This window comes from Eublepharis macularius, chromosome 2 (assembly GCF_028583425.1).
Source record: "Eublepharis macularius isolate TG4126 chromosome 2, MPM_Emac_v1.0, whole genome shotgun sequence".
Taxonomy (NCBI): domain Eukaryota; kingdom Metazoa; phylum Chordata; class Lepidosauria; order Squamata; family Eublepharidae; genus Eublepharis; species Eublepharis macularius.
The window spans coordinates 149065077-149092367 of NC_072791.1; the positions used below are offsets into that span (position 1 = coordinate 149065077).

The following is a 27291-nucleotide window of genomic DNA, read 5'->3' on the forward strand; positions in this document are numbered from 1 at the left end:
TTTTTATTCCCATAGGAAAGTCCTATATACTTTGAATATAAGGGATTCTTGAATGCAACCATTTTCATATGTCACTTTACCTGAAACAAGGCAATGGGGGGCTTTGGATGTTTTATAGGGTTGCCAGCCCGGCGTTGGGACACTTCTGGCTTGAGGGTGGAGTCGGGGGGGGGGGACTTGAGGAGGGGCCTCTGCTGGGTATAATGTCAGAGTCCCCCCCTCCAAAGCAACCATTTTCTCCTGGGAGAGTAATCTCTGTTGTCTAGAGATAAGATGTAATTCCTGGAAATATCTAGGCTCTGCCTGGAGATTGGTAACCATGTCTTCAATCAAAGCTAGACATGCTAAACTAGCTCATCAGCAGCAAACAGAATTCAGATATGATATGAGAGCAAAGAAGTTCTTGAAATGGCCACTCCTGGAGTAGGGAGAGGGATGAAAAAGGCTGGTGGCCTAACTTTCCTTAAAAGAATCAGTCCACGATCAGAGCTGGTCAAAAGTGCCCTTGAATTCAGTTTATGTACCTGGAAAGCAGGGTTCCAAAATTCAGAATACATTAAGTATACTGACAGCATCTAGCATCCACAGAGCCTGCTGGCACTTTTGGAATTCTGACAAAGGGTGGTGGATATAATTACCAGACGGCTGCTGTAGGAGTTGGAGCCACACAGAGGAAGCCAAAGTGCAGGAGAGAAGGGGATAGTTTTTAAAATACACTAGAAACAGGAGAGAAAATAAAACCAACAATGTGGTGGCAACTGCAACTGAAACAATAGGTTTTCCATTCTGCCTGGTTGGGATGGAAGATCCTTGGCTGCCAGTGGGCACTTCTTGCCAACACTTAGCTGGCTGCCAGGGGAAAGATAGTGGGAAATGGCAGGGATCATCAGCAGTGCCCTGACATTCTGACATCATTTCTAGGTGCATGGGAATGATGCCATTATAGGTTTGCTGGTCCATCCGTGAAGAAAGGGAATCCTCCACTCCCAGCCTCTGCCCCCACCACCACTCACCTGGCTGGCATGGGAAAAGGCATGGGTATCGGCCTCCCAGGGCGTGCTCCTGGTACAGAATAGTAACATCACTCCAAGGAGTGAAATCATCACACACGCCCCAGGAGTGTTCTCGACCTTTGTGCTGGCCCATTTGAGGTCCAAATTGGCCTGGTGCAAAGCCTGCATGACGGCATCACTCGTGGAAGTGACGCCATTGTGCCATGCTGGGAGTGTGCTTTGTGCACATGTGCAGACATTGTAGAAGTGAGTCAGTGCCAGGTTCCCCCCCCCCCCCGGAGGGTAGGTCAGCATGTCACTGGTGAAAATGTCGTCAATGGCAAGCCACTGCTAACCGGTAAGTCCCCCCATCCCTTGCTGGGGTGGGGGGAGAACTGGCAACTCTATGAAAAACCTTTTTAAAATCCTGCACAGCCAATCAAATCTTCACTGGCCAATCAGAAGCCCTATTGGTCAAGAGCTCCACATGGCTCCACCCACTTTCTAAAAACACTGGGTTCCAGGAAAGGTGTTTGCGGGCATCCTGGCACCCATGGGCACCATGTTGTGGAACCCTGGTCTAAAGTATGTATGTATGTATGTATGTATGTATGTATGTATGTATGTATGTATGTAAGTATTGAAACTTTTATACCACCTTTTCACCATATTTAGTGCTCAAGATGGTTTACAGCATACATATTAAAACAATATTAAAATAATATTAAATAATATAATATATTTTATGTAATATGTAAAATGATATAAACAAACATTAAAATCGGTAATACAATATTAAAATAGAAATAAAATATTAAAACCCATACATTTAAAAGAACAGAGCCATCACTAAATCCTTCTCATGCCCGTTTTCTATAATTAATAAATAATAGGGAGTCCAGCCAATAAAATATTTGAATCAGCCTCTAAATACCAGACAAAACATTTCTTCTTTGCAAGCCCTCCGGAATTTCACCAAATCTGTTAATGCATTCCAGAGGGAGGGAGCCACAACCATAAAAGCCCTCTCTCTTGTCAAAGAGAGTCGAATGGCCCTGGAGCTAGGAACCACCAACAGTCCGAGTTGCGGACCGTAGGGCATTTAGTGGGTTATACCAGGAGAGGCAAAAGAGCAAACCTCCCAAAGTTGTATCCCATTCTGGACAAGCACTAGGAATCAAACCTTATAATTTCTTGGTCACTCAAATTTCTTAGTATAAAGTTTTATGCGAAAGATCCAAAGAATGCTTAATTGGCAGCGTAAGTTACACACGTATCGCCAACACTTTATTTATATCATTCATAGCCTGGCCAAGTATGTTTCCTGTAAACATTGCTACGGGAATGAAGTGAAGAGTTCTCTGCTGGGAGAAACCCTTAACTTGGCTGAACAGTTTGCAAAGGATTAACCTCTTCAGCATAATCAAAAAGAGTCCAGTAGCACCTTTAAGACTAACCAATTTTATTTTAGCATAAGCTTTCGAGAATCAAGTTCTCTTCGTCAGATGCCTGATACAGAGACTGGTCAAACACAGAAGAGCAGAGGGAAGAGGCAATTAGGGAAGTGGGTTTTTCCCTCTACTTTTGAATTCTGGAGCAGCTCTGACATCTGGTGGCACAAACCAGGAAATGACTAGGTTCCTAAATAGAACATGGTCATAGATGCAGAGAAGTTAGCCGTGTTAGTCTGTGGTAGCAAAATCAAAAAGAGTCCAGTAGCACCTTTAAGACTAACCAATTTTATTTTAGCATAAGCTTTCGAGAATCAAGTTCTCTTCTTCAGATGACCAGTCTCTGTATCAGGCATCTGAAGAAGAGAACTTGATTCTCGAAAGCTTATGCTAAAATAAAATTGGTTAGTCTTAAAGGTGCTACTGGACTCTAAATAGAACATGGTGAGGGTAGGGAGGTGGAGTTGTGTGAGTAGGAAGAGTTGAACAGCCCACCACAGGGGTGGGCTTTGATATCACATGACCCCCTTTCACTTGCAGCCATAGGTTGGGCATATTTTGCAATAAAGTCTGAAGCTTTACATTTTCTCCTACAAATTATATATGGGTATATCTAGGCCTTAGTACAATCTGTCAGGTTAGGAGATGGTCTGCTTTCTCAGAGTCAGTGCTGTTCCTCTGACAGAGACATAGGGAAGTTAGGAGGTGCTGTAGAAATGGCTCTCTGAACCATTCTGACCTTTGTCTTCCCAGCCACTGGCTTGTTTGCTTTTATCTGCCCTCCTGGTTATCCTTAACTGATATACTTAAGCCCTGGTTATCTGAATGGATTGCTTGTCTTCTTTTCTGATTTCTCTGTTGCTCTCACTTTAAGGGTAAAGTGATCCAGGATTTGAGAAGGAGAAGTTGTGTACATTACCAGCCATTGGTCTGACCTGTCCACTGGGAAGACCAATTTCCTTCTTCATGCCTCAGTTGCTGTCCAAAGTGCTCAGGGGCAAGTTTCCGAACAAGGCGGCAGCCATTTTCTGACTTGTGCGCAGTAAAGAGAAATGACAGATATTGCTGCATTTGCGCCTTACATAACAAGACTACAGAGTCAAATTCAGATTATTTACCAAATGCAAAAGCACACAGACAGGGCCACTAAGAGCTGCTGCATAACAAGAACGTTCTTTCAATTTCTAAATATGCAGGGAAGAGTGACCTACAACCACCTGGTTGCCAAGTGGCCTTTCCAGGAGACAACACCCCCTTTTTGCACTGCTTTAGATCTCGGATGTGTCCACAAACAGAGAGAGTCCAAGTAGCTTAGGAGAAAACTGAGCCACATCTGGCACTTGGAGACCAAAACTCAACTTCAAGTAAAAGAGATCCAATGACACACATCATACAGTTCACCGGAAATATTTCAACTTTCTCTATTAAAGCCTAGGGTTGTCGAATCTGGGTTGCAAAATTCTGGTGGGATGGAGCCTGGGTAGGGTTGCTAACCTCCAGGTGGGGTCTGCAGATCTCTTGGAGTTACAATTTATCTCTAAACAACAGTGTATCTTCTTCAGTGCAATAATTAAAAATAAAATAACTCTACCATCCCTTGCCTCTGGTCACCATATTCTTTCTCTCCCATTTTCTTTAAAAAGAAACACAAAATCAGAAAAATACTAGAAGTGATATTGGCTCTTTTGGGTGAAGCATGAGCAACTTTTAGATTCTGACTAACTGCTTTAATACCAGTTTGGTAGCACCCCGCCCCCGCATCCTTTACAGGAATCAAAAACAGTACTGATCAAGACCAATGTACAGCATTTCATGATCCATGACAGATTCTCCCCCTCCCCGTTTTATTTTTGAAATGACATAAATAGACCACATTAGGGTAATGGGGCTTCAGCCTAGACTCCTGGGCTCTGTAGAGTATATCCATCTCCACCCCCATGCTGGCTCTCTAGAAACTAGGTTTGCCAACTCCAGATTGGGAAATTCCTGGATATTTGGGTGGACGAAGCCTGAGGAGATCAGAGTTTGGGGAGAAGAAGAACCTCCAGAGGGTATAATGCCATACAGTCCATACTCAAAAACAGCCATTTTCTCCAGGGGAACTGGTCTCTGTTGTCTGGAGATCAGTTACTTGTAATGCTTGGAGATCTGGAGACCGGCAACCCTATAAAAGAGAGCCCCTTCATCCCAATATTCTTTACCTTCAGCTCTGTCTCTGCCCCCTACAATGGCAAAAAATGCTGTTTCTCATACACTTTTCTGTGCAACAGATATCCAATTCCATCCCAGCAGATATATTGCCTGCTTAGGAAGTACCAGCATCCTCTTTGTGTTAAAACTCTCACTGGGAGTCACTTCAGACAACATCTTAATAACAGACATTTCACAGTAATCACATATCATCCAGGGTAAACTATAAAGAGTGGCGCACAGAGTTTCCTGACTCTTTTTGTCTTGCTGCTCACTTCCCATTGAATTAAGAAAATGTAATAGTGCTGGGTACTCACTGGCAAACTATGATGACATTAGGAACATAGAAACATACAACTGGAAGGGGATCCAAAGGTTGTCCAGTCCAACCCCCTGCACAATGCAGGAAATTCACAGCTACCTTCCCCCACTCCCTCAGTGGCCACTGCTTTGTTCCTAGAGGAAGGCAAAAAAACCTCCAGGATCCCTGGCCAGTCTGGCCTGGAGGAAACTGCTTTCTGACCCCAAAATTGCAATTGGCATTACTCTGGGAATATAAGAAAGGGTCGTGAGTACCTAGCGCTTGCTCATCCTGTCGTGCCCTTCCTCTCATAATCTGCCTAAATTCATACTGAGTCATAGAATCTGCATTGCTGACAGATGGCCACCTAGCTTCTGCTTAAAAGCCTCCAAAGAAGGACAGCCCACCACCTCCTGGCGAAGCCTTTTCTACTGAGGAACCGTGTCAGGAAGTTCTTTTTCATGTTTAGCCAAAAACTCTTGATTTAATGTTAACCTGTTGGTTCTGTCGGACACTCTGGGGCTCCAGAAAACAACTCCGCTCCAAGAGGGCTAACATATTATCTCTCAGTCACCTCCTCTCTGGGCTAAACATACCCAGTTCCCTCAATCTTTCCTCATAGGACTTGATATCCAGACTCATCACCATTGCTGTTGCCCTCCTTTAGGCATGCTTCAGATTGTCAATATCCTGCTTAAACTGCGGAGCCCAAAACTGAACACAGATTCCAAGTGAGGTCTAAACAGAGCAGAGTAAAGGATACCATCACTTCATGTGATCTGGGCACTATAATTCTGTTGATGCAGCCCTAAATTGTATTTGCCTTTTTAGCTGCTGCATCACACTGCTGACTCATGATCAGCGTATGAGCTATATGGACTCCTGCTTCATATCCTGCAAGTTCTTCATGACCACTGCTGAATTCCAGGGCAAGAAGAGCGACCGACCAATACCAACGCTTCATATTGTCTACGGCTTAAAACCTGCCTGGCGCTTCACTTCCCCTCCCACTCCACAGCCTCCAAGCCTAGGCTGCGGCGCCAGCAATTTCGGGCAGGCCGCGCTAGATGGAGTCTTACTCTCCGACTGGAGAACGAGTTCCTAGAAGGCCTCACGCTCCCCCGGAAGACTCTATGATTTTGCGAAGGGCGCACTCTCGGAAATGCCAGTTCCTTGCGACGGTATCTGAGCAGGAGAGGGAGCGTCGCTGGCGGTAAGAAGTACTACCTGCAGGGCGGGAGTCGTCCTGCGGCATTGCCCAGCTTTGCCTCGTTTTCCTTTGCCTTGCATGAGGTGCAGCTGCACAGAGGAGAGAGAAGGGCGAGTTGAGTGAGGGGCGGTGAGTATGGGGGATTGACTCGGTGCTCTTTTCCTCCGGTTGGAAAACAGCAGCGCGTATTCCACTCCGCCTCTGCCCAACCCTAGTAGTAAAGGTGAGGGATGAGTCCTAGACTTAGATCAAGTACGCCTTCCGACCTTAAACAGATGGCTACTCGCTACACAATTATTAGGGATAGACTCTGTTTTCAGTCCTGGCGGATTCTCTCCATTTTTGTAATTTGGAACTAGCATATTAAAATGTTATGCATGTGGATTTCTAGAGTTGCCAGTCTTCACGGTTTAGCTACCTCTCTATGGTCTCTAGAAGTTGTGTCGGCAATGATTGTACATTAAGGCACCTTCGGTATGCAGCCTTCTGCTTTGCATACTGCTGCTCCTGGGGTATATTTTGAACTGCTTATTAACATATTTTAGGATGGTTACGTTTTTCTAGTAGGTTTTTAATAATAAAAACAATAATAATAAAAACAAAATTTCTCTTTGTTGTGGATTTTCCGGGCTGTATAGCCGTGGTCTTGGCATTGTAGTTCCTGACGTTTCGCCAGCAGCTGTGACTGGCATCTTCAGAGGTGACACTGAGAGATCTCTGTCTTTTGGTGCTACACCTCTGAAGATACCAGTCACAGCTGCTGGTGAAACATCAGGAACTACAATGCCAAGTCCACGGCTATACAGCCTGAAAAATCCACAACAACCATCATTCTCCGACTGTGAAAGCCTTCGACAATACATCAACATTTCTCTTTGTTTTTTAATTGGTGAAGAATGAATTTTATTTTTTATTTATTTCTTTACATTATTTATAGTCTTGTCTTTTTCAAGGGGACTCAAGGTGAATTACATAGATTATGTCAATTCAGTCAACGGGATGGGACATTCAATAAAAATTGCTATAGGATTTGTATTATAGAAATCTGGAACCGACTAGAAATCTGAAAACAGAACTGAAGCAAAATATTGACAAAAATGACATAGTAGGATTCTACTTATATCAACACATAGTATGAGCTATACACAGTAGTATAGACCCAGTCCCTAACCTTTACCCACAGTAAAACCCTACAGCACCTATGGCAACTTATGGTAGTGTAGCTGGGGGCTTCAAGCTTTGACCTGGCTCTTGGTATAAGAACTCCGGGCTGTTACAAGATTTTGATCTGTAAAATGTTGAAGAGTATAATATTAGGATAGCTCTCCTTATTGCCAAATCACTGATCTATTCGGCTGGGTGGGGTATTAACAGGTTTGAATTTATTAGGTTTTTTAAATTGCCTGGCTCTTCATCAGGTTGAAGTACTGAAAATCTCAGTAAGATACTAAAAAGCTAAGTGGGTAGCAAGTGACATAAATCATGGATGTGTGAATATAGGATCCTAAGGCTTTGTGCTTCTGCTTAGTATCAAGGATAAATACCTGGAAGTGTGATGGATCCTCTGAGGGCACAGCAGCTGGCGGCTGAGCTGGAAGTGGAGATGATGGCTGATATGTACAACAGGTACTGATGAATGGGTGCTCTGCAAGGGTATTCTGCACTTGTCCTCATATTAGGGGTTCCAAACTGAGGGTGCTGTGCTTATATCATGGGTGTAAAATATATCATCACATGCACTTTATTCTGTATTGCACAGATTGCAGTTAGCATAGTCTCCCCTCTCCCCAGATTCTTCTCTCACAAAAACTACGATTTAGCATCATTGCTAGCTTTATCTTCCATAGATTACAGTGCCATCTGAAGCAGAGTTACAGCCTTCTCAGTCCACTGAAGTCAGTCAGCTTAGAATGGGGTAACTGCTTGGGGTGGCACTGCTTAGGGTGAAGTTAGTGACTTCATTACATCTTTTGGTAGTGAATTGTTAGTGATTGCCAACCAATTTCGTGTGGGGATCCCTGAGATCTAGTATTATGAGTGAGTGTGAAAAATGTCACTCTCTTGACATCATTCATAATTATATAAACTTTTATGATGTCTCCTCTTAAAACTGTTCTTCTTCCATCGTTATTCACAGGCAAAGTGGTTCAGCTGACAGGACTCCTGCCCAGTCTCTTAGAGCTACAAGACAGGATTGCAAAATGAGGGTAGGAAACAAGTGGGAGAGTATAGAAACTAATTTCTTTTCTGCCGCTGAACCACCTGGAGAGTCTGTCTATTTGTCTGGCTTTGACACTGCTGGGTAATTTACAAAGTGAGTGATATTACTGAGTATGGAACAGTTAGAGGTTTTAGGACTTTGCCAGGAACCCAAGAAAAGGCTGAGCCAGAAAGATTTGATCCTGTCACAAGTGCACTGGCTCTCCAGCAAGAATTGGTGCCAGGAAAGAATTTATTTATTTATTTTATTTATAGTCTGTTCTCTCTGCAAGTGGGCTTAGAGTGGATTAACAGCATATAAATACATATAATAAAAACAGATATAAAACATTGGTAGCAATCATATAAATACAGCACTAAAAGCATACTAAGGCAGCCCACATTGCACCTTGTGTCTCAACATCCTCAAGATCTGCAGGGCAGGGTGGCTAAGATTTGAACAATACAAGGTTGGGCACATATCTCCCCCCCCCGGGGGGGGAGCAGGTTGGATGATTTGTCTGCTTCAACCCCCATAAGCCTGGCAGAACATCTCCGTCTTACAGGCCTAGAAAAATGATAACAGGTCTTGTTGAGATTGGGCCTCCACAGAGTTCCACCAGGTAGGTGCCAGGACCGAAGAAGCTCCTCAAGGTAGTCAAGGCTAGATATGCTGGTGAGAATGTGGCATTAACAAGTGGTATAACTGTTGGCATTATATAAACTTTTTGGAAATGAAATAATCTTACAAATTGCATTTGGTATTTTGTTTTCTTTACAACTCTTCTGCCTTTCTCTCTAGCTAGGCTTGCTTGTCTTCCAGTTGGCACTAAGTTCCTATATTGTTCCACGGCTGCATTCAGTAGCAGGCTGATGGTGCCTACTATTCCTATTTAAGGAGATACTCTGAATATGACAGCCTTCAGCAGAGGAAGAAATATTTATTATCTACTTAATAGTCTGTGTTTCTGTGAAGATTTAAGGTGGATTACAAAAATTAAAAGTCAAGAATAAATACTATGTTAAAAATACAATATCACTTTCAAAGAAGGTTTAATTTTGCACGATCTGTGGAATAGTGGTGTCAGAGCTTTACTGATCTTGTCATGCATGCTGTCAGATCAGATGGGGGCCATAACAGAGGATGGTTAGATACAGGAAGCCACTGATTTCACCCATTTGCAGGGCAGCGGCTTCAGTAGAATTTGCTCTGCTGGATGAAGCTGTTACAGCAGAGCATAACACAAGAAGTGGTCCTGCAGATGTCTGGGCCCCAGGCCATGAAGGGATTTTATATGTAATAATAGCCAGTACTGTGAATTGAACCCAGAAACTAATTGGCAGCGACTGCACAGTAGGTGCTCACTCTGCCTAGCTCCAGATAGTGATTGAGCTGTGGTGTTCTGTACCAACGGAAGTTTCCAAGTTGTCTTCAGAGGTAGTCCCATGTAAACCATGTTATGCTAGCGTAGCCTTAAAGTTATTCTGGCTTTGATCCATGTGGACAAGATAGTAAGCTATTCTCCTTGTTACAGGGAAGTGGAAGAAAGCAATTTTTGCAGCTGAATTAACTTGCTTTTCCAGCAGTAATGCTAGGTAAAATATAATATATACAAATGCTGTCCCAGATTCTTATCTATGTCCACCAAGTCAACTGAAACCCATCAGATGGGAGAAGCAGAGTGCCCTTCGAGGCCTTTGCCTATTCATATCATTCCAGTTTTGGAAAGCAGCCCTGATCCTATGAACGTTTGTTAAGGGGGGAAAGAGCCACTGAGTTCTATGAGCTTCATCTCAAATATGTATGCAGAGGATTGTAGCCATGAAACACAACTCAGTGCTTTTTTGCTTGGGAGTAAATGTGCAAAATTACATCAACCTGAAACCTGGGAGGTGGCAAATCTATTCTAAAGTGCTCCTTGTTTGTCCCGTTCACTTTACCATAAATTAGACTGTATCCTGTGAGTTAGGATGTGTTGCACACTGGGTGCCTTGAATCCATAGAGTCCTAATCCCAAAGGGTCCAGAGCTCAGAATAAGTTTATTTTAATTGATTTATTGGTTTGTTTGTTTCTGAGCAGTAAGCAACAATATACAAATCTAAATTATTTATTTATTTAATGCTTCATGCATAGTTTCCCTCAGACAAAGCAGAGGCAAGACTAATGGTGGTCCCAGAAGTGCTTGTGTGCTGTTTGGAATGGCTGGCATCAGAACTGTGGAACCAAGAAAAATAAGGTGGACTTGGGACAGTTGTGGCAGAGATTCTCAGAACCTTGAGGGTAATTTTATGGCTTTATAGGCATCTCTAGAGACATGAGGACATGGGCTATATATAAGAACTGAGGGATGTTTGTTTTGACTGAACAGAAAGCAGATTTGGAGCAGCCAGAAGGCTGCCATTGTCTCACGTTCTTCTCTCTTGTTCTGTCCCAGAATGACCAACGCCTGCCATCGCAAATGTGTGCCTCCACACTACAAGGAGGCTGAGCTGTCAAAAGGGGAGTCTGTGTGCCTGGATCGCTGTGTTGCCAAGTATTTGGACATCCACGAGCGCATGGGCAAGAAATTGACAGAGCTCTCAATGCAGGATGAAGAACTGATGAAGAGGATGCAACAAGGGGCTGGGACAGCATAAGGCACTTCCCCTTGATAATGGACAGCATTGCCACTGCCACCTCTTCCCCCCATTTAGTGCCTGATCTCTGAGTTGACCTTTCCTTTACCAATAAAATATTAAGGTTGTATCATCTCTGCTAAGTTTGCTGGAGCTTTGCCTTCCTGATTAGACTTACTAGGCAAATAAGGCCAACCTAAGAGTGTCCTGTGAGTGGAGGCAGCCTGGCCTCCGCTTGTTAGAATGTTCTCTTCAGAATGAAGTGGAAGGCTGAAGAGTGAAATGCCTTGGGCCATATTTGGCCCTTGAATGTGACTTGTCTTAGGGGGAATCCAATTCTGTCCAAAGTTTGCATGACTTGCAGAGAAAGTGCCCCCCTCATTCAGTTCATAAACTAGTTTCTGGGCACCTTATTACAAGTTTGATGTAGGAATAACTGGAAGGTATTAGGTTCTGCATTACACTAGCATGTTAATCACAGAGAACCTGTTTAAGGCTCGTCAAAAATACCAAATAACTAATGAGGGGTTAAGATCATTTGCATAAGAGCATACAACTTGCCACTATGTATTGCTTGCTTGTTATAAGATGCAAAAGATCAGCTCTATAAATAATCACTATTGCAAGACTAATAACAGATGCTTATAGCTGGGTTTTTGAAAGTTCTATTGGAAGAGAGGAATTGCGTTGCAGTCTGACTTTAGTCTTGGAGCATACTTTAAGTAGGCATGGCAAACTAGATAATGTATATGAATTATATTTGCATTTGTAATCTTCTGTACATTTGTAGACTTCTTGCTGTGTTTAGCCAGGGAGATAAGCAGGTAGAAGAAGCTATTGCATGTCTTCTGTAAAATCTTGCATGAATTCAATCAATCCAGTGTGGTGTAGTGGATAGAGGGTCGAACTAGAATTTGGGGGACCTAGGTTTGAATCTCAACTCTGCCATGGAAGCTTGCTGAGTGATCTTGGGCCCATCACACTCTCAGCCTAACCTACCTCAAAATGGTGGAGAGGAGAATGATATAAGCTGCTTTGGTTCCCAGTGGATGAGAAAAGGGGGGTATAAATGAAGTAAATAAATTTCATAACATGAGAATCTGCGCCACAGTTTGTGGTGTAAATTTGGATGCACATCTGTGTCATAGTGCCATGTGGGTTACACACTGTGGATGAGAGCATGGATTTCCATCCCTGTGTGTTGGTGTCAGCTGAGCAACTAGTTTTTGATCTCAGAAGCAAGTGAGCTGTTCCCCTTGGGAAAGACAAAAATCCTAAATCACTCACCAACTCAAATGAGAGAAGTCTTGAATATCAGGTAAACTCAGCCACTGTGTCATCTCGTATTTGATTGGAGTACAATACCATGCTACTGCACAGGCTGTTCCTGTTAGAGTATCTCTACACGAGACATCTGACATATGAAGAACACGTGTTGGGAGATGCAATGTTAGCCAGGAAAGGTAGTTAAAAAGACAGAGCCAGAGGCAGGGCAAAGGCTTTGCTATACACTGGAGCCGTGTGAAGGGGCTGTGAAATGCCAGAAGAGAAACTTAAGCCCATTATAACCTCTCCAGGTCCAAGCCCAGCTCTGGAAGGCAGCTGCAGCCCATTTCCATTCCTTGCTGCCCTTCGGTTGCGATCTCTCTGTTTTAGACTGGAGGTGAAATTGACAAACCCTCTGAGGAGCGCTCTCTGCTGGCTGTCTTTAAACTACACTTCCCAGCTAACATTGCGTCTCCCTGCGCTTGACGAACATGTGCCAAGGAGTCTCATGTAGAGAGACTCTCTGAGTAATTACTTTTAACTCTAAAAAAGGAGAAATGAGCATTTCAGTAAGTCTCTTGCTCTTGACTGGGACTAAGTATGAAACTGGTTGCAGTTGCAGTAGATACCCAGTAGGGGGAACTGAAGCTCATCATATGTAGTGAAGTCCAAGGCCTTTGCAAAAAAGTTCCAGAGAGAACAGGAAAGAGGAACAGATGATATTGCTACAGGGATAAGGATAAACAACAGTCATGTCTCTGGAAAAATGAAGCAAAGTATACACAATTCTGATTTACAGGGCAATCCTAAGAAGAGTTACACCAGTCTAAGCCTATTGATTTCAATGGGCTTGGACTGGAGCAACTCTTCTTAGGTTTGTACTGTTTGTGTGCCTTGAGAAGAAAGCCAGAAAACTTTGGCATGCTGTAATATTTGGTATGTGGCTGTTGATAATAAAATATTGGCAAACCAGCAAATGGTTTTCCAGCCTTCACTTCATCTGCAAAGAGACATTGCAAGTCAAAGTTGCTATGCAAACTTTGTTCATATTAAACCAAATCCTTTCCCATCTCTCGTTTTTTGCTGAAGTTTTCCAAGGCATTCATTTGTACAACTTGAACTGTATATACAATTTCACTTCAGTGTTTTTGTGGTGTAAATGAAGTAGCATATTGCTGCTTTGCATCAAGTTGCTATAGTTGTCATCCTGCCTGCTTTTAGCATGGTTTAATCCAGCACCTGTTTTTTTTTAAACAGCTATCATTTTTAACCATCATTTCCTCTAACAGAAAACAATTGTTACGTGCTTATCAGTGAGGCATCAAAATGGACCCATCCACAGAACCACAGATCAGGCAGAGGTTTCTACATACTCAGAGGAACACCCAGCTATGTACAAAAAGGCTAGTTTGTAAATTAAAAAGTACCCCTTTCCCAATAGCCTACTTAGGACAGGGCATGTTCCTTGTCCTCCAGGAGGCATACAGTGTTTAGAATAATTGAGAAAAAGTGAGAGAAGGAATTGGTGTGTATATGTGTGTGTCCGTTTATGCTCCTAAATAATGTATAGCATCCTACTCACTTAACCTCAAAGCTCAGCACGTGGTGCTACACAGCTTGACAGCTGAGGTTCAGAGCTCGGTGAGCATGAAGCTAATTTATTCACAGTGCTTATCAGTTCAGCAATCTTGTGTTCTTGTGGGAAGGATTCCCAGTAGTTTACCCTCCTGTGATTTGGAGGCTCCCAATTTCTTCCTTCCAATACCAGATTTCTAGACCATGACATCTAGCAATACGGCAAAATAGTTTGTAGGGGGGGAGAACCTTCAGAAAAGTGACTGGATGAGGACCGATTCTGCTCACGACCTGGGATGTTCAGAGCAGTTGAGTACCAGTTCAAGTAAGGAAAACGAGAATTGGCTGGCTCAAGCCCTAAACAGTATGTAATGGGAGAGGGGGCTTGTATTAGTCTGTTGCGACAAAAATAAGTATTGTGGCACCTTAAAAAATCAACAGTGTTTATTCTAGCATTGAGCTTGCTTGGTCCAGAACCCACATCTTCACATGCTAATGTTGGAATAACATTTCATTACACTTCAAGGCACCACAAGGCTTCTCTTTAGGGTTACCAATAGACGTGGAGAAAAATGCCCTGTCCTTTTAATAAGGGCTTAATGTGTGGAAGTAGACTGCTAAAGCTTGTCATGGCGTGGAAGTAAAATAGCATCCCATTAAGCCTCCACTAAAGAGGCAGGATATTCCCCCCCCCCCCAGATTTGGTGGCAACCCTAGTTGCACTATTGTACTAAGCAAGGAATTTCCTATTATTGCCCTGTGATTCTTCAAATCTATTAGTCAAAAACTTTTGCTGTATTTTAGGTGGCCAGCAGGGGGCATAGAATAAGGCTTGTGACATGCTTTCCAGTCACAGTAGATGAGCAACAACTTTCCAGCACAGTTAAATTTGGATTATTTTTTATGAGTCTAGCTCATAATTGGGCCCTTTGATTTCTTTTAGCCTCATTCTGTATTTTCTAATTAAGTAGCAGCTGTGTTTAGCCAAAGGGTGACTTACTCAATTAGAGATGCTTAAGGCAATTAGAAGTTATTTAAAACCACATGCTGGAAGTTATTTGGCAACCCTTGTAGTTCTGCCTCCTGTTCAGGGCAGGATGCCGTGCTGCGGTTTCTTTCATGGACTTCAGAGCTCTGAGTACACCCTGTTGTGGCTGGAAAGGGCAGCAAAAGTTTCAGGCACAATTAAGGGCAGGTGTGTTTTTATATATGGATCTATTACACGTGATTTGTGTGCAAGATTTTCAGCAGCGGTGCTTTTTAGACTTTATACCTTGGGGAAATGCTTTCTGCTTTGGTGCATGTGCCAAGAAACTCTTGTGCATGTTTCATGGAATCCTTGCAAGTGACAAAAGATTCTGAAGTGTGTTCACGGGCGTGCAATTACTACAGGCGTTGGGGACGGGGGTTGCCTGTCACCCAGGGTGAATGAGGAATGTGCCCTAGAACACAATGACTACTCATCGTCTACATGCCAGAGGGGAATATCAGCAGTGCTGGGTAAATTTTTCTAGCCATTAGACATCGTCTCATAGCAGAACCCCTTACGAACTCCTGCAGAAGAATTTGAATAGCCTGTGGACTATTTGTGGAACTCCCTGTCGCATCCATTTCTGCAAAAGTGGGAAGGAAAAGGAAGAATGATGGTTGTTGTGGGTTTTCCGGGCTGTATTGCCGTGGTCTTGGCATTGTAGTTCCTGACGTTTCGCCAGCAGCTGTGGCTGGCATCTTCAGAGGTGTAGCACTGTCTTTTGGTGCTACACCTCTGAAGATGCCAGCCACAGCTGCTGGCGAAACGTCAGGAACTACAATGCCAAGACCATGGCAATACAGCCCGGAAAACCCACAACAACCATCGTTCTCCGGCCGTGAAAGCCTTCAACAATACATTGAAAAGGAAGAATGTTGCCAAAGGTCACCATTCGGGCCACCAGTCAGCAATATTTGGAGTTGTTTCCAACCATCTCAGCTAATTTTTGCCTTCTGCATGTTTTCCTTAATCAAATTCATTTCCCTCCATTTCTCCCCTAATGGCCTGTTTTATAGACCAATTGAATGAGTCTCAGAGGATCACGAATAATTGCTGGCTCAGCTGCTAACCTGCTGCTGCTGCCGCAACCGCCATCACTGATGCTTAGCACTTCCACAGGGCTGTGATTCCGTTGGTCGGGTTTCTTGGGAGAATCGGGGAGGAAGGTGGTGGCTATTTCTTTGCTTTCCAGGTGTACATAGCCACTTGAGCTGCAGCAAAGCAAATCTACATTTGTTCCACCACAGCAAAAGTTGTCCCTTATGATTCAGACAGGCTTACATATCCAATTAGACCTAGAGCCACATCCCCCAGGCTTCTCCGCCTTGCTTGGCATTCCAGTTGTACGTAATTGCAATCGATGAACTGCTGATTAAAATAATTGAAATGCTCTTCTGCCTGCAGGGGCACAGTTCCCAAGTCCTGCTCACCTTGCTAATTAGCCACCTTTACTACTCTGCACCTGCCCTTTCCAAAACTCAAATTGCTGAGTTGCATTTCTGGTTCCAGTTAAATTAGACTGGACCAACTCATAATCACTTGATTCAAGGTTATTCCTAACAATCATTTTATCTATCATAGCATAATCATATTGTGCAGCATTTCTTTCTGCCAGATGAAGGAATTTGCATTGTGCATATCTAGGGGCCTTTGCAGAAGGACAGAGTGGAGGAATTACAAGCTGGATGTAATGTGCAAAACACTGAAACTCTTTGGAACGAGCTGTGTTTCTGAACTGTATAAACAAGCACAGAGCGTTTCTCTTCTGGCACTGTTCCATGTGACATTGTCGGAACTAAACTGGAGAAATGTGAATGAGAAAGGTGTTGCCTGCGTAAGATGGGGAGATGTCAGGTTAGAAAAATGCTCTCAAAATTTGCCAGGGAATGAATCATTGACAAACTGGGAGGAGGGAGTAGCAAGAGGGTTTAGTTCTGGGTCCACCTGTGCTATTCATAGTTTTCATGAATGTGCATGATGGAGGGCAAAACATGTTTGTCTGCATCCTTAGGAATACAAAACTGGGACTTGCAAGTCTGTAGAGGACAGAATGAAAATGAAAAATGACATTGATAAATGGAAGGTCTGGCTGACAATAAAAACACAGCATTGGACTGAAGTTTGTCACAACAGAAAGAATAACCAAAAACACATGCAAAGTGATTGTCAAAACTAAACTAGAATGCTACAGTGCTTGCTGGGAAACCACAAAGAGAGGTTATATTGAGTTACAGCCTGAGACTTTCTGTGGTGTAATGTCATTGCAAAGAAAAAGATGGGCATATTGGACTGTAAACAAAAAACAGTTTAGCAGTAAGAGTTCCTTAGGAAAATTCAAAGTCCCATTGAACTGTAATGGTTACTTGCAAGTGTCTGTCAGTGGACTGTTCGTCTTCTCAGAATGGTTGCAGAAATAGCCTCAAGCAGCAGCCCACGTCTTTCTTTAAACCTCTTGTGATACCAAGGTCCTTGCCTCAGCCCTGTAGGGGCATGTCCAGTCACTAATTCTGCCATCTTGTAAATGACACATTAGCTTTACCGTGTAATCTATATGGAGTTATTCCAATAGTGCTGACTGGAATAACTGCAAAAATTTGGTGCAGCTGTCAGCAAATACTATCCTTCCTTTCCTGATTTTTCCTGCATCAGTAGAAGTATGGCTGAAACTTAACCTAAATTTCCCTCTATTGCTTCTTTATTTATTTAGTTATGTAATTATTTAAAACATTGATATGCTGCCTTTCCACCTAAATAGGATCCCGAAGGTAGTTCACACGAGACATTAAAACATTGAAATAACATTTAAAATGTATATATAAACACAATAACATATAGACATAGAAACACACATGCACAGCCAGGGAGGTGGATCAATACTGGGGGAGAGGGTAAACCAGATTAAACACACAAAGAATATTCACCTGCTGGTGGAAGAGAACAATAGAGAGAGACAGACAAATCTCCTTGGGAAGAGAGTTTCAAAATTTTGGCACCACAATTGAGAGAGGTAGCCAGCCCTCTAGCCTCAGTAGCTGAGGCACCCAAAGCAAGGCCTCCAAAGGTGACCTGAGTGAACAGATAGGTTTGTGACTAGCTTTTTTGTCCTGTTCTTGCTTAATGCTTGATTGGTGCAAATGCCAAATCATGTATGGTGGTTGTGTTGTTACCCAAAAGGCCTACATGTGTACACCCTCTGATGTCTGGAGCATCCTTCTTGCATGTCAGGTATACATACACATGTACCTGGGTAAATTTTATTGAAGGAATCACTGCCTAGTGTATACCGGGTACCAGATCTGGGTAGCCTTCCATGTGAAAATGGGGAGAGTCCCCAAAATAAATAGGTAGAAAATAGAACAAATTGAAATCTTTATGAGAAATAAGGGAATAGTAAGAGAGGCATAGTAGGAATTGCGGAAGCACTCCAACACACATATATATGCACATGAAAGCACACGAGCATGCATACACAAATGCACTAAAAACCTAAAACCCATACTATACAACAACAGGGCAATAAAAGAAGATAATGAAAATGTACAAATTTGTCCAAAGAAAGCGTGGAAGAGCACGCAGTAACGCTTGTGCATTGGGTGATCTCAGGTGGCATTCAGGGGCAGAATGAAAAGGAAAGTGGGGCAGAGACTGAGGCTGACTCAAAGCCTCCAAGGTTTCTGCACAGAGTCACAGGGGCAGTAGTAGGGAGGTCCGGGGGAAAACTGCTGCAAAGTCCTGGGAACATGAGGATTTGGATGCTCCTAGACTGGGATAGATCAGCGATGAAAAGTCTGGATTTGAGTTTTAATAATAGGTGGGAATGTTTCATCTTCAGAGTCACTAAAACGTGGAAGGTCTGAAATGACAGTGGCAGCCAAATTTTCCAAGGGTATCAAGTCTGGTTATGTCCTCAAATGCTGATGGGTTTCTGATAAGGGTGATTACCTTATGGATCCTTTTGTGTAATAAGACTATTGTGAAACCTAATGATTGAGACTTCAGCATAGTTTTGAATGGGTGGTAGTGGTTGATGTAATTACCTTCAGGCAGACCTTTCGGTACAATAGGCCACTTCCCTTTTGTGATGCAGGGAGAGCTGTGGAATGCTGACAGTTCCCATTATTAATTTGCTACATGTATTATTCCAAACCTGGGGGACGAATTAAGAAATAAAAGTGCAGCACTTCCTGAGGGGTGGGGGGTGGGGGGGTCTCACCTGAATGAAATCAGTGTGCACAGCCGCCCCCTGAGTACTGTGCAGGAATTTTGGAGGAAGAGGACTAGGAATTCTGGCAATTTCTGTAGCCAAAAGGGGACAATTTGGGAGACTTCTGTTTGAAGTTTGGTTCTCAAAAAAGAAAGTCAGCAGACGTGTCCTCCCACCTTGACATAAGGGCAGGGTGGCACAAAGCAGTATAGAGTAGCAGCAGATCATGAACAGCACAGCAGTGTTACTATATTGGGAGGATACCATCACCACCCCTCCAAAACAAACATAAGCATCCCAACAACAACAATCCAGGTACGTGTAGGGTTAGAAAGGTGCACTCAAAAATGTAGCAGTGAATAAATCATTGATGACGTGGGAGGAAGTAAGCAAGAGCTGCTTCCAAAGGAATTTGTTTGCACAGATGCACCCTGGGGAGAGCACAACTACTTCACCTTAGAGATCAATCAGGGGAAAACACGGCTCTACCTGAGCCTGACAGAAAGGGCTCATAAATATGGCATGGTGCTACCTTGCACTCAGCAGCTGAGAGCACAGGGCATCAAACTCCAAATAGCTTCTTTGGAAGTGATGTCTTCAGAATGGTAATATCCACCCGCTTCCTTTCTTCTTGGTAAAACATTTTTGGAGTTCAAATTGGGAGCTCTTAAGAAGTGATAACAGGAAGTTAGAGTTCCAGTATTTTGGTGTGCTTGGTCTTGAGGATCACATTTTCCGAAATTACAACTACAATATGGACACTACTTAAGAAGAGTCCTGTTGGATCTGGCCATGAGGCTGAAGTTGGTTCCCTATTCCTAGTTTTCTGTTTGCAGTGATTATAGTTGGATTGGAGAACAAGGAACCAAGAGCTACAAACTTTGAGATCAGCTTTGGGAACTTCAAAGTGCCTGGGACCCAGATTTGGCCTTGTGATCTAGTCCAGCATCCTTTCAGGCGGTAGGCGTGTCGGTCAGCCCGAGAACAGCAGGATTTGAGTCCAGCAGGACCTTTGAGACCAACAAGATTTTCAGAGTGTAAGCTTTCAAGAGTCAAAGATCCCTTCTTCACTTGAGCATCCTGTTTTCACAGTGGCCAACCAAGTGCCCCAAGAAAGCAGGAATGCAGGAGCCGCTGCTCCCAACAACTGGTAATCAGATATACTAGAAACATTTCTGAACTAAAATTCATCATTTGCACTCCAGTGCAGTTGTATTGAATTGACTGTGTAAGGAGAAAGGAAATGGGAAGCATAATTGTGTCTTTACTTAAAAATGCACATTTCAGTGACTTCTGAATTTGAACTCTCAGCTACACTCTCATACAGGCATACAGATCATGTGAGGGACAAAAATAATGTTGCTAAACCACAGGGTTTGTATTTATATTTGTGTCGCTGAACATTTGTCAGTCAAAATACTACTGTTCAGACTCTGTGTAAGGGTGTCTTAACAGCCTAAGAAACATCACAGTGACAAAGAGCAAGCACAGAATAGAGCAAAATACCGTTTTAGAATATTATCCCTTCTTCCCATGGATTAGAAAGTTGCACTGCTGTTCAGAAGCTGCATTTAAATCATTGTTTGCTCTGGAAAAGTCCTTCAGCATTTCACTTTATTATTTCAGTATTGGTCTCATGGATCTTCTAAAAATGTGTTTTGAATGGCAATTTAAGAACGGCAGTAATGAGAAATGTATGCAGCAATATCAGTTATGTTTACATCAATAAAGAAGTGTTGTATTTCATGAGAGAGAGGTGTATTTTATTTTACCTATGCGTAACTGGAGTTAAGAAAGAAAAAGATTTTCAAGATCCGTCAATGTGAGTTTATGGCTGTAAAGTAGGTTTGGAACTCACCCGTCAGCTACGATGAATAGGCTAGCTCGTGTAATGTCACTGAGGAATCCCAATGTAGAGTGTTAAAAAGAGACTAGAAGCTGGGAGAAGTGTGTGTGTTGGGTAGGGTTGCCAACCTCCAGGTAGTGGCTGGAGATCTCCCGGAATTACTACTAGTCTCCAGGCCACAGAGATCAATTCACCTGGAGAAAATGGCTACTTTGGCGGCCGGACTCTATGGAATTATGCCATGCCAAGGTCCTTTCCCTCCCCAAACCCCACTTTCTCCAGGTATCTCCAGATTTCACTCCCCAGATCTCCAGGAATTTTCCAACTTGCAGCTGGCAACCCTAGTGTTGGGCCATTAAAAAAGGAAGTCCCCCATGAAAAGTTGCCATTTGCTTGTTTTCCTGATCGTTTGCTCCTCGTTTTCTCTGCTCCAAGTTCTTTTGTTTAACCCATACACACACACTGATGCCCTTATAAAGTAATGCTAGCGCACGCATCCTCACACACAACCCCGAGACAGAGCCACATACACACACTTCCTGCCGGGAGGGCTGCGCGCAAGCAGAACAACACGCTTGTTTCTTTCCCCACTGATCATCTGCTGCTGGCAAACCGCAGCAGCAACGGGCAACTCTCCTGAACTTTTCGAGAGGAGGGTTGAGTAATCTTATCCGCTGGGGGAGAGGACGGAGCGAGAGCTTCGCCGTTCTCCCCTCCGGCAGTTGCCGGCGACACCTCGGAAAGGGGCACGGAGGAGAAGGCGCGACTCCATTCCAGCCCTTCTGCGATTCGAAACGACGGGGGGAGTTCACAACTTGAGGGGCGGCCCAGGTACCTCGGGAAAGAAGGGCTGTGGGCGGAGGGGGGCTTGTGTGCCGTAGGGTGGGGCTGGGCTAGCCCTGAAAGCCCCCTTTGTGTCGCCTAAGCCCTTGTCGAAACAAGGCAGTTTCTTTCCACGTGGCAGCAACGGCTGCTTCCTCCAGCCTGTATTGGGGGAAAAAATAACTTCGGCCATGTGTTGACTCTTCTAGCCGCAGATATTTTAAGTGTGTGCGAGAGTTGGGAAGGCAAGGCCTCCCCTGGCCTGCCCTAAAGCGGGGCGAAGAGAGGAGGTGGGCGTCAGAGGACCTGCAGAGGTTGCTGGGCCGGGGTGGCCCGGGACCTGCTAAAACGAATGGCACCGAATGGCCATTGAAATGCCTTGGGTCTTTCCGAGTGGTCGCAGGGCTGGACTGAATGGCTGAAGTTCTTCTCTCCTCCCTGTAAGGGGACGTTTACAAGGGAACGAAGTGGGTCTCACGGGAATGTGTGGAACGGTTGTTTCCTGGGAACCAGAGATTCAGAAACATGGGATCGTGAAGAAAATCGAGTTGGCCCTGGAAGTAACAGCTGGATTTCTTAGACTTAAATCCTAACAGATGTTCATTCAGCCTCGGCTCTTGCTCCAGGAAAGGGATTTGGTAACTTTCTTGAGGCAACCTCTTTCATTTGCCAAGCCTTTATTGACCTTCTGGCACATTGTGCCTGGTATTATTCAGTCTCAGTCTGATCAAATTTCTAATATTGCAGAGTGGAAGAAGGGTGGAAGTAGGGTTGCCAGCTCCAAGTTGGGAAATTCCTGGAGATCAGGGGGGTGAAACCTGGAGAAACCTGGAGAAAGTGGGATTTGGGGAGGGGAAGGAACTTGGCATGGCATAATTCCATAGAGTCCAGCTCCCCAAAGTAGCCATTTTCTCCAGGTGAACTGATCTCTGTGGCCTGCAGACCAGTTGTAATCCCGGGAGATCTCCAGCCACTACCTGGAGGCTGGCAACCCTAGGTGGAAGCCATGGCTCAGTGGTAGAGAATCCAGTTCACATGCAAAAGTTCCCAGGTTCAGTTCCAGTGTTGCCTTTACCTTAATACAATGATCTGACAGGGTAAGATAGCTTCATCTGTTCATGCATCCAGTAGTAGCCCAAGACAGGAGTGGAACAGCATGAATCCTTTAAGGATGCTCTCCTAGGGATTACCAGAGGCAGAAATCTAAATTGTGCTCCTTTTTTGGCAAACTCCCAGTTTGTCTGTTCACCCAAATCTGCTTCCTGAAGCAACTGCCCTGCCTGTTGGGCCAGCCTTGCTATTCAATCACCATGATGCCTCTGTGAGAGAATTTCCTATCCAGAGCCAACTGCACTCTGAGAGCCAAGCTATAAGTGATGCCTTACACAGGTTGGGCACTTGTCAGCTTACCGCAAGTTTTGATGGGAAATGTAGGCATCCTGGTTTTACAGGTTGGCTCTCCATTACAGCTGCAAGACCAGGATGCCTACATTTCCCATCAAAACTTGAGGGAAGCTGAGAAGTGTCCAACCTGTGTCAGGTGTCACTTGTAGCTTAGCTCTTAGATGGCAATTCTCAGCTGGCTGTTTTCCCTGTTAAGAAGTAGGCTGTAGTCCTCTGGAAGCAATTTTGAGCTGTGTCCGTGTGTCAGGTAGAGGGAGAAGACTTGGTAGGCTCCTTTCCTTAGAAGTGCTTCTTGCCCATATCGTCTTTTCCTAAAGTTGCTTTCTCAAGGTCATTTCTGTCTTGGCTGGATTCCCTCTCCCTACTTGTATCATGCTCATGGCTAAAAGGGTGTTTGAATCTTTTGCTGTAAAGCCAGATTGTAGTTTTGCTTTTACATGCTACTGTTTGATCTACATTTGGAAAGTTTGCTGTCCTGAGAAGTTGTTCATTTTGTTCTTAGGGAGTTTACGTGACCAATTCACCACACACTGCTGATATCTAGCAGGAATTGGAAAAGGAAAACTAACCTAAGCAGAATAGTTGTGCAAATTGCATTCATGCACCATTAATTTTAATGCACCATGTGATAGGTTGATTGTTACAGGGCACGCTTGCAAAAGCAGTAAGGAGAAGAAGACCCTATTTCTATTGGTAACTCTTCCTTCTTGTACTTTTAATGCCTTTTGCCTCATTGTCCAATTTAGACTTACAAGCTTCCTGGATGCAGGGACCTTTAGTTTTGCTTATGTTGCTCTATAAAGTGTCATATAATTAGACACCGCTAAAACTAATAGTTTTGAGATATCCTTCTCGTTACTAGGGCTCATTATACATGTTCTCAGGGCTAGAAATCTCAGGTTCTCTGAATACACAATTCTAGTCTTGGAACACACGTTACAACATTGTTTTAACATTTTTTCTCCCCTCAGAAATGTCTTGCAGGCAGGGGATGGAAAAGAGGACAAAGCCCTTCTATCTTTTATAGTTGTCTAGAATGATTTGACTAGGATTCATGGGCATGAAAAGGCTACCCCTACCGAAATCCTCTATTCTCTACAACACAGAGATTACCCTATTACAGGAGCCCCTGACTTTGTTGAGCCTGTGGGTACTGTTGGAATGTTGAGAACAAGTAGTGGGTGCCACCACCAAAAGGCTGCTGTGGGGGTCAGGGCCAGTCACAAAATGATGAGAGGTTCCACACCAAGCACCGTACTATGATGGAGATAGGTGGTTCCTCCAGAACTCTTTTGAAGTGTCCAGTGGGGTGCCGCAGAGCCCGGTACTTTTCAATATTTTTATCAGTGATCTGGAGGAAGGGGTAAATGGGCCCCTTAAATTTGCTGATGATACCAAATTGGGAGGAGTGGCAAACACCCAAGAAGATAGAGTTAAAATTCAACAAGACCTGAATATTCTGGAGAAGTAGGTGGTTGTGAACAGGATGCAATTCAACATGGATCAGTGCACAGTATTACATCTGGGCCACAAAAATGTGAAGCACAAATACTGGATGAGGGATACACTTCTAGGTAGTAGTGTATGCGAAAGAGATCTTGGAGTAAGAGTGGACTGTAAACTAAATATGAGCAGTCAGTGTGATGCGGTGGCAAAAAAGGCAAACTCAGTCTTAGGTTGTATTAAAAGGGCCATTGCATTGAAATCACAGGAGGTCATAGTCCCTTTCTGTACTGCCCTGGTCAGGCCACAACTGGAGTACTGTGTGCAGTTCTGGAGGCCTCACTTCAAAAAGGATGTGGACAAAATTGAGAGGGTGCAGGGGAGAGCGATGAGGATGATCAGGGGTCTGGAGACTGAGCCCTACAAGGAAAGGCTGAGGGCCTTCAGAATGTTTAGTTTGGAGAAGAGGAGGTTGAGGGGGGACATGATTGCTCTCTTTAAATATTTGAAAGGCTGTCATTTGGAGGAGGGCAAGGAGCTGTTCCAGTTTGCAGTGGAGAATCGTACCCAAAGCAACGGGCTTAAATTACATGCAGAAAGGTACCGGCTGGATATTAGGAAAAACTTTTTCACGGTCAGAGTAGTTCAAAGGTAGAATCAGCTGCCTAGGGAGGTGGTGAGCTCCCCTTCACCGGCAGTTTTCAAGAAGAGGCTGGATGAATATTTGTCAAAGATGCGTTAGGCTCATCCTGCATTGGGCAGGGGGTTGGACTAGAAGGTCTGTATGGCCCCTTCCAACTCTGTGATTCTGTGAAGCATCTCTTGCTCTCAGGAGGCAGAAGAAACCATGACTGATTATTCGATTTGGGGCCATAGGCACTGGGAAGCACATTGGGCACCACAAGGGGGAGGGGAGGAAATAAGGGAAACATTGGTAGGCAGCAGGGAATCTATTGGGGTAGGTGTCGAAGGGGCTGCGGAGCTGAGTACAGCGGCCTCCCGCTTAAAAGGCAATCTTGGCTTCCTTCTCTGCCTTTGGCAAACATTGCCCAGATGTTTTTCACAACCTCTATGAGGAACTGGATTTGTTTTCAAATTAAATTTCTGCATGGTGTTCAGTCCTGTGCATCATTGTAGCATATAAGGTATTTGACACTTAATTCACATGCCTCTGGGTGAAATAGGGAGAAAATAAGAGGATGAGACAAAAGGAATAGACTCTCCTGAGTCAGATAAATTGTTCTCCTGTCATACCTTACCTGCCTTTCCAGATGGTGGTCTTAAGGCAGCAATGGAATATTCATTTCCCTTCCCTTGTTTCTGTTGAACTAGACACCTACTACTTTATTTGACTTTCTATAGCACTATGTTCAAGATCACATTCCCGAAACATGGCTTCTTGAGTGTGTCAAGCAACAGCTGTTTTCTGGCATTGTATCTCACGGGCAACATCTTTGTTTAAGGTTCCTTTTTCAGTTTCCATGCTAAACTGTGTGGTGTTGTCACTTCTTCTTCTTCAGGAGCTATCAGCATTTCCGCCCACCCAGATTTTGCTTGTTTACAAATGCTTCTGGATTGAATGTCATCTCTGAATTTTATTACCAGCTTGTTTACTTCCTTTTCTGCTTCATTCCAGGAAGCCCAAGTCAGCTCTGAAACTGAAGAACATCAGAAGGGTAAACCCCAAATGTTCAAAATAAAAAAACGTCCTTTAAAACTCAGCAGGTTGGCTTAACACTTGGAGCACATACAAGTGAGGATTCTTTGATTGGCTAATCATATATGGCACCACATTAATGTGTTCAAACTATTTTCCATTCTCGATCTTTATAACAGCTCCGATTATCATTCCTGTGTGTTCAGGTGATGGCTGAGAGCAAGAGTAGGGCACCTACACTCACCTAGGGAGCTGATGGCAGAGGCCAGATATGAACCAGGGACTTTTGGGTTCATAACCAAGTTTATTCAGCACTACATAAGGTCAGCATCAGGTTTTTATAGGCTCTTGGACATAACATGACCATGGGCCCCTTTGGTACTGTTACCTGCCTTGCAACCCCATTTTGCCTATTCTAAAGAGAATCAAGCACAACTCCTTCATGCTTGTTTTAGCCTCGTGTGTGTCAGTGAGCCTAAAAGAGTACCAAACATTCTGATTCCGCACATGTTGGATAATGCACTTCCAGTCCTCTTTAGAGATCATTTGGAACTGAATTTTTTGTGTGTGAAACAAAAAATCCACTTCCAAACGATAGCTAAAGTGCATTATGCAACGTGTGCAGAATCAGCAGTCTGATTCTGCTTTCTCCTACTGTAGTTGGAGATTTGCTCCAGATTTTCTCATGTTTCAGGTAAACAGGATCTGAAAACAGGAGGATAGAGAGGAAGCAGCAGAGCAAGACTCTTCCTTGCTTCTTTTAGACCGGCTGGTGATTGTCTTAAGCTCTGCTTCTTCCATTGCCACCAAGCATTAATTGTCCCAGCATTTCCAACTGGCACTGGGCTCTTTGCTGAGTCACAGGCCTTGGCAGGTGCTCCACCATGCCATCCCTTGCCACTGTTTCTGGTCTGCAGCTATTTGAGCTAAAAACTTTAAGCATGGCTCAGCCCAAAGTGAGAAGTTCTTAAGCACTGCTGATGTCATTGGAAGAGTTTAAATGAGCCCATTCATTGACATTGTACCCTTCTCTTTTATCTGGTGAAATTGGCTAAATTGTACCCTTCTCTTTTATCTGGTGAAA

The 27291-nt window shown here is 43.9% G+C and overlaps 2 protein-coding genes across 4 annotated transcripts in view; both read left to right on the forward strand.

Moving 5' to 3' along the window:
- The first annotated feature begins 6018 nt into the window (after positions 1 to 6018).
- On the forward strand, positions 6019 to 11095 carry TIMM10 (translocase of inner mitochondrial membrane 10). 2 transcript variants are annotated; one of them, XM_054970248.1, is made up of 3 exons: positions 6019 to 6147; positions 7673 to 7770; positions 10780 to 11095. In XM_054970248.1, the coding sequence occupies exons 2-3, from the start codon at positions 7700 to 7702 to the stop codon at positions 10979 to 10981; spliced, it is 273 nt and encodes a 90-aa protein (XP_054826223.1). In that variant the 5' UTR covers positions 6019 to 6147; positions 7673 to 7699; the 3' UTR covers positions 10982 to 11095. The 2 variants fall into 2 exon arrangements, with proteins under 2 accessions (XP_054826223.1, XP_054826222.1); XM_054970247.1 differs by lacking the exon at positions 6019 to 6147 and adding an exon at positions 6156 to 6273.
- A 10317-nt stretch (positions 11096 to 21412) lies between these two features.
- The window catches only part of SLC43A1 (solute carrier family 43 member 1), a 29716-nt gene continuing 23837 nt past the window's right edge, over positions 21413 to 27291 (forward strand). Inside the window, exons 1-2 of one of the 2 annotated variants that reach the window (XM_054971266.1) lie at positions 21413 to 21712; positions 26187 to 26303. The gene's annotated coding sequence lies outside the window, so the exon portion shown is untranslated. The remainder of the gene's footprint in view (positions 21713 to 26186; positions 26304 to 27291) is intronic. The other variant, XM_054971267.1, reaches the window with a different exon arrangement.

Coding starts and splice junctions, on each gene's coding strand:
- TIMM10 (XM_054970248.1), top strand. CDS start 7,700: ATGGATCCTCTGAGGGCACAGCAGCTGGCGGCTGAGCTGGAAGTGGAG. Junction 7,771..10,779: donor ATGGCTGATATGTACAACAG/GTACTGATGAAT, acceptor GTTCTGTCCCAG/AATGACCAACGCCTGCCATC.